At 50.3% G+C, this 12,427-nt stretch overlaps 1 protein-coding gene across 2 annotated transcripts in view; it reads left to right on the plus strand.

Moving 5' to 3' along the window:
• Positions 1-668: 668 nt before the first annotated feature.
• MTDH (metadherin) overlaps positions 669-12,427 on the plus strand; it is a 48,900-nt gene continuing 37,141 nt past the window's right edge. Inside the window, exons 1-2 of one of the 2 annotated variants that reach the window (XM_064154744.1) lie at positions 669-1,390; positions 8,872-8,976. In XM_064154744.1, the coding sequence (XP_064010814.1) occupies positions 986-1,390; positions 8,872-8,976 (510 nt within the window). In that variant the 5' untranslated portion in view covers positions 669-985. The remainder of the gene's footprint in view (positions 1,391-8,871; positions 8,977-12,427) is intronic. The other variant, XM_064154743.1, reaches the window with a different exon arrangement.

The following is a 12,427-nucleotide window of genomic DNA, read 5'->3' on the forward strand; positions in this document are numbered from 1 at the left end:
GGCAGGAATCTACCTGCAAGCGCCAGCCCCAGGGCTGCCCCCAGGGTCAGCTCGGTGGCAGCAGCACCCCCGCACCGTCAGTTCACCTAGCCGTACCGGAGCCGCGTCGCCTCTCTGGGGCAACCGCAAACGCAAACGGAGCTGATTAGCGACCGTTACCGTGGAAACTGCACCCAGGCTGCGGCGCGGGCTGGAGGGCCCCGCAGGGGCAGAGCCGCGGGCGCCGAGGCCGGCTCTCACCCGCTGCCAGGCGGCCGGCTCCGAGCGGCGCCGCTCGCACAGCACACGGCACGGACACCTCACTGCCAGAGCAGCCCGCGGGGGCAGGGGCCCGGCCCGGCCAAACGTCTGGAGACGCTGAACAGCTGCCACCTCCAACAGCCACCCCCGCCGGGCCCGGAGCCGTGCGATGCGCCCCGGGGTGTTCCCCCTAGCCGTAGGGGCGGCGCGGCCCCACCGCCGGGCGGTGCCAAGCCAGCCCTCGGCTTCCTCCGCCGCCACCCCCGCCGCGCTCGGTGAGTGCCACGTCGCGGCCGCTCCCCGCACCGCCTCCCCGCACCGCCCCTCCGCGCCACCCCCTGCCCCGCGGCCGGCGCCGCCCAGGGCAGGGCAGGGCAGGGCAGGGCAGGACTAGGCGAGGCAGGGATAAGGACGCGCGGAGGGGTGGGAAGCGCGGAGCTCTGTTCCGCCCTTCAGGCGGCACCCTCCGTGCCGTGCGGGGCGCTGGCGGTGGCTCGCTGCGGCAGCGGCGGGGCGGTGACGTTGCGCGGCCGGTGGAGGGCGGGGAGGAAGAGGAGGAGACCCGGGCGCCTCTCGGGCTGAGGCAGCTGCTTCCCGCTGAGGTGCTGCTCGTGTCCCGTCCTTCTCCCTCGCTGGCCTCGGCTCGGGGAGGCAGCCGCGGCTCTGCTGAAGCTGCGATGTGCTGGGCCTGAGCGCTCCCTCGCTGCCCCGCCCGCTTTGGGCCTTCCCGGGGCAGGGGGCTGCGATGGCTGCGGAGCGCTGGCAGGATTCGGCGGCCCAGCAGGCCGAGCAGGCTGCGGCCCGGGTGCGGGACGTCCTGTCGGGCGGCCTGGGCCTGCTGCGTGCCGAGCTGGGCCTCGAGCTGGGCCTCGACCCGCAGGGCCTGCCCACCTGGCTCGCCCTGGTGGTCCCGGCCGCGCTGGGGCTGGGGCTGCTGGGGCTGCTCCTGGCCGTGGCCTGCGGAGGTAGCATCCGTAAGAAGCCGGCGCGGAGCGCGGCGGAGAGGAAGGGTGACGAGGCGGCCGGCGCGGGCCTGACAGCCGGCGGGGGCCAGGGCAAGCCGGCGGGCTCGGGCCCCGGGCAGCTGCACCTGAAAAGCGACGAGCAGAAGAAACGAAACAAGAAGAAGCTGCCGGAGAAAACGGCGCGGGTGAGGGGAGCTGCGGCGGCCGCCCCGCTGGGCAGGGAAGGGGTGAAGGGGACGCGGGGAGGCGGCTGGGCCCGGGCGCCGGCGGGGGGTGGGGGATGAAAGGCTCATTGACAGCGGCGGGATGGGGACGGGGCCGGCGGCGGCGGCGGCGGCGTTTGCGGCGGCACCCGGCCGGCAGCGGTGTGACGGCTGCGGGACGGCAGAGAGGAGGTCCCGTGGGGCGAGCGGTCCCGAGCACGACTCTCCCCAGCCCCTGTCCCCGGTGTCCCCGGCTCGGTGAAACGACTGCGGGTTAGATAGGGGCCGTTTAGAACGGGGAGAACAAACCGCAGGGTCCGGGGGCCATAGAGCTACCCCCAAGCCGCTGTGCAATTCACTTGGCTGCTATTTGTCAGCAGAAGTGATAGAGGGGGTCCTGACTGCCTGCTCTGGAGCTCTGGCCTGGCCCCTGGGTTACACTAAACCATCAGATGCTTGTAGGGTTAAGAATTGGTACTGCAGACCTTAGCGTGACTTAGAATTTCAAACCAAGAGTGACAGTCCAGGCAGGTACAGCCTGCTGAAAGCAGCGCTGTAAGCCAATTAAATGCTGTGGTGATTCAAAATTGAGGAGAGATTTTTTGTTGTGTTTTTGACAGAACATGTTAACGTTAATCTCGTGGTGAGCTTGCCTCAGTAGGAATGTCTGATTTAGTTGTTACAGTAAGGATCATCTCCTTTAATAAGGAAATCTGTGTCTTAGCAGCCCCTTAAAAACAGATCATTCTTGTCTGTTTTTTTCCCCCTCCCTAAACCCTCACAATGTGGTGTAGGAACCTTCCATCTTTGACAGTGTCTGTGCACTTCGTGAGGAAATTAGTGGCATGCAGCAACTTAGCAACTCTCCTTTTAAAGCTTCCAGTTGTTATCGCAGTTTCGGAGCTCCGAGGGATTGCTTCTGCAGCTTTTGTATTGTTAGGATGTTTGTAATCCTATTTATGTCCAAATGGATTATAGGAATGAAAGTGCAGCAGATGTCCCCAGCTTGTTACAACTGTGTCTTTTAATTATATCTTGCTCTATAAAATCTGAACTGTTTACCTAATGACCAGAAAAATGGGGTTATACCTTCATTGGAGTCTGTGGCACTGTTAAGGCTTGAGAAGTGTGGCTGTTTGGTTGCTCTTTTAATGAGAAGTTGTGGATCTTCAAGTCTGCATACACCATAAACCTGCTTTGAAGAAGTGAGCTTAGTGAAGTTGATTGTGAAAGTCGCAAGACTGCCTTCTGAGCACCGAGAAGAGGAAGCGTTGTGATTCAGAACCTTTCCACTGTAGCTAGATCTCCATTTTGGAGAAGGCACACTTAAAGATGCATGTTTTTTGGCCACGTTGAGCAGCAAATCCTTCAAGACTTAGTAGATTAATTTGTGGGTTTAATGCCTTTTTGAAAACAAAGGCTAACCCTACAAATAATTTAGATGGGTGGTTTTCTTTTCCATTCTCTTTAAACTCCAGTATAAAAACAAAGCATAAACTCTTGCAAGTCATCATTGGTGGCATTAAAAAGATGGAGTGAAGAGGTAGGTGCACTGTTAACAGTGCTCTGTAGTGCAGAGCTTCATAAAAGCAAACTTTGTGTTTATACAAAATTTACCTAGCATTTTTTTGGTGAATATAAATTCAGATTTGGTTTACTCCAGCACAAAACTAAGCTAAGGCTATGTAAAAACAAATCTTTTTGTAATCAAAAGAGCAAAATAGCTTTTTGTCAGGTGTCAAGCTGTCTTTCTGTATTGCTGAATTTCTATAGTACTTCAGTCCTGTGCAGAGGTGAAGCAAACCAAAGCACCTTCTCCAAAAAGAAAATGACCAAACTGAATCATTAACTGCAGTGCAAATAAGTTTATAACAGTGGCAAAGTTTAATAGGGCTGCCTCATGCTCAGTGTCCAAGATAAGTGTAGAGAGACCTTTATTAGCATGTTCCAATGTTTTCTGACTTGCACAGGAAGAATTCCCCAAATGACATTAGAAAGGTAAAGATGCAGTAAAAACCCTTACAGATTGCTCTTCTGCCGTTGTTATCTTGTGGTTTTGTGTGCTCTGATGCTAATACTGGGGTCTATGAAGGGAAAAGACTAAGCCTATTATCAGTAGATTTACTACAAGGTTTTCTATGCCAGGGTCTAGATTTCCATTGCAGGCGTTTCAGAAAGCTTAGAGCAACTGGTGTGGAGCGTTAAGGAGCACACTACAGATGTCTAATTAAAAGCTGCAGGGGTTACTTTAATACAGAGTTACTGAGCTCATTGTCTGGCAGGTGATGTGTAACTGTCATCAGTCAGGATCAGTAATATTCTTCACTGTCCTCTATCTGAAGATGGGCATTATTGCTTTGTTTTCCTGCACGTGGCTTTATTGAGTTGCTGCACAGGTAAAGGTGCAACCGAAATGATATTTGTAGTAAAATAAGCTTAGTTGAGTAGAGCTGCCTTGGCAATAGCAGCTATGAATTTCTGTTTATTTGCTTGCTCTGGGCAGCCTGGGGAAAAAAAAAATGAAGCTGAAACAGTTTAGCATTCATTAACACTGTATTTTAAGGAGCCAGTTCCAGCTTTCTTCAGCTGCTTGGAGCAAGGGAGTATCATAGTATCCTTACTTTAGATTCTATGGATTAAACTTGAAGCTGCTTTTTGCTTTTCTAATGAACAGAGGGGTTAGCTCCTGGCAGGGGCAAAGCTCTTTGTCTCCTGTTTTAATTTCTTTCCAAAAATCTCTTGATCTTAAATCCCTTTCCCTTCTGAATAATTGCTTTGCCTCTCTTCTGCATTTTAAACCTTCAGTGGAAGAAGGTGAAAATGTTCTCCCATGGTTTCTGTGCAACCTGCAAAACACCACAGAAACCGGAGAGTAGAAAACAAAATCAAAGCAGCTCTTGTTGCTACAGAAAATCCCAAACCCATTGTTTGAAGTACACCAGGACAGCAAGTGCTGCACATCTTAGTAGAAGCATTTGAGAACTTTCATGCAGAGCAAGTAAGAAACTAACTTTTCAAGCTGTGAGTCTTCTGCACTTTACAAAAGCTCAGAAACTTTCCTGCTTCCAACTGATAGATGTTGGGTTTGTGTTTGTGTCAATTGTCAAATGGCAGGAGAAGCAGCACTGCAGGATCCTCCAGTGCTCAAAAGAGAAGAGTGGTTAGTTTCTTGCAGAAAATAATAGTGATAAATGGATTCTTACATTGGCCAAAGATAATCTTAAGTAGCTTTATCTTTATAATGTGTAAGTAAGGACTTTGGCTAACACAGCCTTGTAAAACTCAAGTGATAGCGATTTCAGTACTGCCATTTGAAGTGTGAAACTGAGTTTTACCCATTGCACTGTAACCTATTTAAAGAACAATTTTTTTTTTCATTTCAGCAGTCTCAGCAAACCCTTTATTCTCCTTCTGGATTATCTTAATGCTCTTAAATGAATGTGTGTGAAGAAGATTTGTTTGAATATTGAGATTTTAGGGTCAGCAGGCAAGAAACGTGTCAAGGCATCAGTAGTGGTTTTGATGGCACTGTTTCTCCCTCGTTCTGTCTTCCCTATAGCTTTAGGATGAAGATAAAAAAGATGGCATGTAATAAGTTGCACAATTTAATATTTTGTCAGTGGATGTTTAATGTATCAGCCTAAACTTTCAATCTTTTTTAGCTGTTGTCTTGTAGAAGAATCATTTCTGAACTCCTTTTTTTCCCGCTTCTGTTGCTATCTTTGGTATGGCCCAAAATGGTCACATGAGTTTTAGTTAAAGTTCTATGATTCATCTGTGGGCAGAAAGGAAATGTGGAAAGCTTCTGCTGAAAAGGAGACTACACAATTCAGGGAGAAAATTACCAAAGTAGCAGGTTTTAAGCCTGTTTCTGATGGTGGTCGTTTACATAATGCTGTCAGATCATCTGATTTTTCAGGGGTCACATGGAGGAATTTTTCCAGAGGGTTCTTAATGAATGTGAATTAATTTATTACTTCAAAGAAATGACTGAGTTGGTTTTGAAATGAAAGATTAAAACTTCTGGCTCTTGAATTTTTCAGAGGGATTAAAAAGGTGGTTTTCAGCGTAAGGTATGTATGTAATAGCAAAGAAGCAAAGCAAGCTACAGAATCAAAAGTGAGTTGGTTTTAAACATTTTTGACACGAGTCCAGCGGTAGATGGAGCAAATCTGTTAATTAAATCTACTGCCAAATAACTTAGAAATAGTGATTCTTTCTCCAGCTTGAGATAGTAAACGTTTGTCATGGGTGCTATCAGGGTTTGAAAGGCATCCCACCACAAATAACATGACTCTGCAGGATTTGGAGACAACAGAGGCGTTGGAGAACTGCAGGTTACGTTCAAGATTAAATGTCAGGTGTTTGGAATCCCTGTGGAACTGAGTACTGTGAGCTGTGCTGAGAGCAACTTTCAGAGTGTGAGATTCAAATCTGTAAAATCACAGCTTCCTTTTAAAATGCTGTGAGAAATGCACTGCAGCTTAGCTAGGAGAATCCTAGTTTAACCCTGCTGGTTGCAGGAGAAGAGTGGTTATTTGACCTGATCTTTCAATTCCTATTAATAGGTACAAAATCAGAGGCTGGCATACTGGCTGGCTACGGTAAGGATTACTATGGTATGCACTGGTGAAGTTAGACCAAGGGTGATTTGCAAGCATAATATATAATATGGTAAAACTTGCAAGTCAGTACTGGTTAAACTGAGGATCAGCTCTGGTAGTCAAAGGAATAGGTCACGTTAAGCTGTAACGTGGCCTTTGTTTAAAGCAAACAGGTCACTGTGATAAAGAGTTAAAAGAGCTTGGGTTTGTTCAAGAACAGAAATTAAGGACAGGCTAATCTGAACTTGATTTTAAAAGAAGTGGCAGAAATTAATACAACTACAAAGTACTTGTGCTTAATGTCTTAATTTTCTGTCTTTATCTGAATCATTAAGAATGTGAATCCGTATGGAATTTGTAAGGACTCAGTATCAGTTCCTGCTCTTTCACTCAGTGAAATAAATGCCTGACAATCACATAATGCTTTGCTTATTTTCATCCTTGCTGCAGTTAAGCACAGTAACTTCAATCAGAGCAGCTTATTGGTGATAAAAGCATCAGTAGTTTTGCTTAAGTTGTTTAGGAACTATATAGAATCATCACAGAAACATCCAGGTTGGAAAAGACCCTCAGGATCACCAAGTCCAAGTTATAACTCTACTCTGCAAGATAATGATAGAATGGCTTAGCTTGGAAGGGACTTCATGGGCAGGGACACCTCTCAACTAGACTTGTCTGCTCAAGGCCTCATCCAGTCTGGCTTTGAACACCCCCAGGGAGGGGACATCCACGTCCTGCCTGGGCAGCCTGTTCCACAGTCTCACCACCCTCACACTGAAGAACTCCTCTCTAAGCTCCAGCCTAGACCTGCTCTCTCTCAGCTTCAAACCATTCCTCTTTGGCCTGTCTCTAGGCACCCTCAGGAAAAGTCCCTCTGCAGCCTTCCTGAAGGATCCCTTCAGGTACTGGCTGGCAGCTCTGAGGTACCCCCAGAGTCTTCCCTTTTCCAGGCTGAACACCCCCAGCTCCCTCAGCTTGTCCTCATAGCAGAGCTGCTCCAGCCCTTGGATCATCCTTGTGCCCTCTTCTAGACTTACTCCAGCAGCTCTGTGTCCTTCTCATGCTGAGGACAGCAGAAGTGGAGGCAGGATTGGAAATGAGGTCTGAGCAGAGCCAAGGGGCAGAATCCCCTCTCCTGCCCTGCTGCCCACACTGCTGTGGCTGCAGCCCGGCACACAGCTGCCTGCTGGGCTGCGTGAGGGCACTGCTGGCTCCTAGGCTGCTGCTCAGCACCCACCATCCCCAGGTCTCTTTCTTCAGAGCTGTTCTCAACCCACTCCAACCAGCCTGTATTTGTGCTTGGGGTTAGCCCAAAGCAGATGCAAGACTAAGGTGGTTGCCTTTGCTGTCAAAGGAGATGATAAAGGCTAATAACTCCTAAGTTTTACCTTTCTGTGCTGAGTAATGCATGCTAGTTTTATTATGTGAGGGGGAAAGGGTAGACTAATGTGGCATCTATAATCAAATGTGTCTGAAAAGAACAATGGGATGTCATGCTTAGTCATGCTTTCTGTTTGACTTCTAATTTCTGTTCTACTATGAAGTTGAACTCATAAAGGAAATGAGCTGTGAGGGATATGCATAAGTAGAAATTGCAGAAATTTAGTCAAGATAGAACCAGCTTTAAAAATTGAGCCCATTGCCAGAGTGTTACCAAGTGGTAATTGTGTGCATTTCCTAAGCTAATATATGGCACAGCAACTGTAGCTGTTCTGAAAGCTGGAGATTGTAAGAAATTTACCTGCTGTGATTGAAGCAATTCTGTGATTGAAATCATGGAATGTTGGGGTTGGAAAGGGCCTCCAGAGGTCATCCAGTCCAACCCCCCTGCCACAGCAGCATCACCCAGGGCAGCTCACACAGGAACACATCCAAGTGGGGTTGGAAAGGCTCCAAAGGAGACTCCACAGCCTCTCTGGGCAGCCTGCTCCAGGGCTCCGCCACCCTCACAGGGAAAAAGTTTTCCCTTCAGTTCCTGTGGCACATCCTCTGCTGCAGCTGGCACCCAGTGCCCCTTGTGCTGCCCTTGGCCAGCCCTGAGCAGAGCCTGGCTCTGTGCTCCTGGCACTGCCCTGCACATCTTGATCAGCAGCACTGGGGGCAGCCCTCAGGCTCCTCTGCTGCCAGCTGCTAGCCCCAGCTCTCTCAGCCTGTCCTCACAGGAGATGTTCCACTGACCGCAGCAGCTTTGTGGCTCTCTGCTGGACTCTCTCAAGCAGTTCCCTGAGGTCCTTCTTGAACTGAGTGGCCCAGAACTGGATACAATATTCCAGATGTGGCCTCAGCAGGACAGAGGAGAGTAGGAGGAAAACCTCCCTCCACCTACTCACCACAGTCCTAATCCACCCCAGGATGCCCTCAGCCTCCTTGGCCACAAGGGCACATTGCTGGTTCATGGGTGTCCTGTTGTGCACCAAGACTCCTAGGTCCAGTGCTCTCCAACAGATACTTCTCCAACCTATCCTTCTCCCTGGGGCTGTTCTTTCAAAGATGCGAGACTCTACCCTTGTCCTTGTTGCATTTCATTCGCTTCACCTCTGCCCATCTCAGCAGAGCCTGCGGGGGCGTCAGCCACTCCTTCCCGATGGTGTCATCAGCAAACTTGCTGACAGTGCCCTCTGTGCCCTCAGCCAGCTGGTTGTTGAATGTAGTGAATAGTACTGGAGGAGCAGACCTGTTTTCTTTCCTTTCTGCTCGTTAAATGCAGAGCTGCAGTAGGATTTTGAGCAGCACTCCATAATTCTGGCTGCTTTCCTTCATCATGCCAGCTTTTTCCAGTCAACAAGTAGCTGTGTTTCAGTCACAGTGTCATTTGAGCTTTGCTTCATCTGCTCTCTCCAACGTTTCTCTCATTCACAGCCTAATGGACGGACTTTCCTTGATGTGGCTGAGGATGAAGTAATCCAGACTGTCCGGAAAGACAACGTGAAGCAGCCTGTGGACACAGAGAAGAAGAATGAAAAGGTCAGCTATGGCTGTGAAACACTATTCATAGACAGCAGAGAAGCAACCACGTGGGAAGAGAGCTCCAAGCTCAGCCAGCCCAACCTAGCACCCAGCCCTGCCCAACCAACCAGACCATGGCACTAAGTGCCCCAGCCAGGCTTGGCTTCAACACCTCCAGCCACGGCCACTCCACCACCTCCCTGGGCAGCCCATTCCAGTGCCAATCTCTCTCTCTGCCAACAACTTCCTCCTCACATCCAGCCTAGACCTGCCCTGGCACAGCTCCAGGCTGTGTCCCCTTCTTCTGGTGCTGCTTGCCTGGCAGCAGAGCCCAACCCCACCTGGCTACAGCCTCCCTGCAGGCAGCTGCAGGCAGCAATGAGCTCTGCCCTGAGCCTCCTCTGCTGCAGGCTGCACCCCCCCAGCTCCCTCAGCCTCTTCTCACAGGGCTGCTCCAGGTCTCTCACCAGCTTTGTCACCCTTCTCTGGACATGCTCCAGTATCTCAGCCTCTCCTGTACTGAGGAGCCCAGGACTAGACTTTTCCTAAGGTTGTCTAGAGCCAGGCCAAGGGGAATGGTTTGGAGCTGAGGCAGAGCAGGATTAGACAGGGCTGTGCTCCAGGCTTCTCCCCAGCCTTGCTGCCCTTCTCTCAACACTTTCTAACACCTCAACATCTCTCTTCAATTCAGGAGCCCACAACTGGACACAGCACTCCAGGGGTGGCCTGAGCAGTGCTGAGCACAGGGGCACAAGAACCTCCCTTGTCCTGCTGCCCACACTGCTCCTGAGCCAGCCCAGGATGCCATTGGCTCTGCTGCCCACCTGGGCACTGCTGCCTCCTCTGCAGCTCCTCTCTGCCAGCACCTCCAGCTCCCTCTCTCCCTGGCTGCTCTCAGCCACTCTGGCCCCAGCCTGTAGTGCTGCTTGGGGTTGTTGTGGGCAAAGTGCAGAACCCTGCACTTGGCCTTGTTCAGTCTCATTCCCTTGGCTTCTGCCCACCCATCCAGCCTGGCCAGGTCCCTCTGCAGGGCTCTGCTCCCCTCCAACAGCTCCACAGCTGCTCCTAGCTCAACATCTCTCTGCAGTGGAGGAGCCCAGAACTGGACACAGCACTGCAGGGGTGTCCTGAGCAGTGCTGAGCACAGGGCCACAAGAACCTCCCTTGTCCTGCTGCCCACACTGCGCTGAGCCAGCCCAGGATGCCATTGGCTCTGCTGCCCACCTGGGCACACAGCTCTTCTAGCCTTAGCAAAGGTGCTGTCATCCATAGGCAGTGTGGCTACCCTTTGGGTAGAGAGTGGTTTTGGACTTGGCTCTTCTGCTAATGTTGTGAATGAATTTCTCCTACTGGTGTGGAATTGTGATTTATGCAGATAGGTCTATTTGTTGCAGCTATGCTGAGGAGTGTTGGAAATAAAATTGACTGTTCAGAAAGATTCAGAAATCACTGCCTGTAAGGGACTGCAAGGATCATCCAGTTCCAGCAAGCCCTGCCGTGGGCAGGGAGTCCTTACTCTAGATCAGGTTGCCCAGAGCCACTTCCAGGGATGAGGCTTCCACCACCCCCCTGGGCAACCTGTTCCAGTGTCTCACCACCCTCATGGGGAAGAACTTCCTAATGTCTAATCTGAATCTCCTCACTTCTCATTTTGCTCTATTCCCCCCATTCCTATCACTGCCTGACACCCTAAAAAGTCCCTCCCCAGCAGCCCACTTCACATACAATGAAGGTGACAATAAGGTGGTCTTAGAGCTTCCTATTCTCCAGACTGAACAGCCCCAACTCTCTCAGCCTGTGCTCATAGCAGAGGAGCACCAGCCCTCTGATCATCCTCATGGCCCTTCTCTGGACATGTTTAGCTAATTCAAGCTTTAATTAACTTACTTGACTATATTAACTCATTTTGTGCTTATTATGTTGCTCCTGCAGCTCAGAAGGGAAATTGGATTCTGGGCTGCATCAAGAGGAGTGTGAGCAGCAGGGCAAGAGAGGGGATTCTGTTCATTTACTCTGCTCTTATGAGGTCCCACCTTGAATATTGCATCCAGTTCTGGTGTTCCCAGCATAAGAAGGACATAGAGGTGTTGAAGCATGTCCAGGGGAGGGCACAAAGGTGTTCCAAGGGTTGGAGCACCTCTACTGTGAGTACAGGCTGAGGGAGGTGGGGTTGTGCAGCTTGGAGAAGACTCCAGGGGAACCTTAGAATGCCTTGCAATACCTAGTGGGATCCTACTGAAAGGCTGCAGAGGGACTTTTCCTGAGGGTGTCTAGGAACAGACCAAGGGGGAATGATTTGAAGCTGAGGGAGAGCAGGGTTAGACTGGAGCTGAGGAAGAATTTCTTCAGTGTGAGGGTGATAAGACTCTGCAATAGGCTGCCCAGGGTGGTGGTGGTGGTTGCCACCTCCTCCCTGGGGGATTCATAGCCAGGCTGGATGAGGCCTTGGACAGGTGAGTCTAGTTGAGAGGCATCCCAGCCTTTGGAGGCTGGAGCAGATGATCTCTAAGGTCCCTTCCTGTCTAAGTGACTCTGTGATTTTATTTATGCTTGAATCCATGCTTTCAATGAAAACCACACTGTCTTGGGTCTCCATATTTCTCATCTGCTTCAAGATAGTGAACTTCATGCATGATTTTCAGGACATTAATTTAAATTGTATCCTCTTACTCTGCTTTGGGGCAGGGAAAGCTTTGGGTAGTGTCTGGTTTGTTCATAGGGTTTATGATTCTCTTGCCACTGTGCAGTGTTTCTTCCCTGTGATGGTTTGGGTGTTACCTGCCCCCCACACACACTTAGGAAAATCACCCAGACTAGGCTCAGCCACTCTGGAAATTGCATGAATGAAGCTTTCTGTTCACAGCTCAGCACAAGATACAAGCAGAGAGTTACAACAGTTACAGCTGTAGACAGAAACAGACAAGTTAAAGGTAATGCAGAAACACAACAGCCCTGCCAGGAACCAGAGTCCCCAGCAGGGGCTCCCAACCACCCTTCCACCACCTCCCCACCCCTCTACCTTATCCCAGACTTTGCCTTATGTTCAAGGTGAGTTTGGAGGTTCAGCCAGGGGGGTTAGGAAGCAGATGGATTAGTCACACGGACAGCAAGTTAGAGAGAAGTGCAGGCCCAAAGGAAGCAAGCAAACAACTGCCTTAGCTTTTAGATTTCACTTAAAGGTTTGATTAAAGAGGTGTGCTTAAGCTAACTGCAAGTTAGCACCACTTGGTTCAATGATTATGAGAATGCTATAGGGCCCAGATTTCAGTGGGAGCTAAAGTGATCTACCACATGCACCTGAGTCCCTGGGGAACTGGGGTTGCTGAACTTGGCATCTTCATCACTGCTCTTACCTATCTTAGCTACTTAGTTGGTCTACCCATGTTTTAATCAGACTTTTAGTACCATGTATGCCTAATTTTCTGCTTGCTCCCATCTTCTTCACAGAGACAATGATTGATTTGCCATT

This window comes from Pogoniulus pusillus, chromosome 14, assembly GCF_015220805.1.
Source record: "Pogoniulus pusillus isolate bPogPus1 chromosome 14, bPogPus1.pri, whole genome shotgun sequence".
Taxonomy (NCBI): Eukaryota; Metazoa; Chordata; class Aves; order Piciformes; family Lybiidae; genus Pogoniulus; species Pogoniulus pusillus.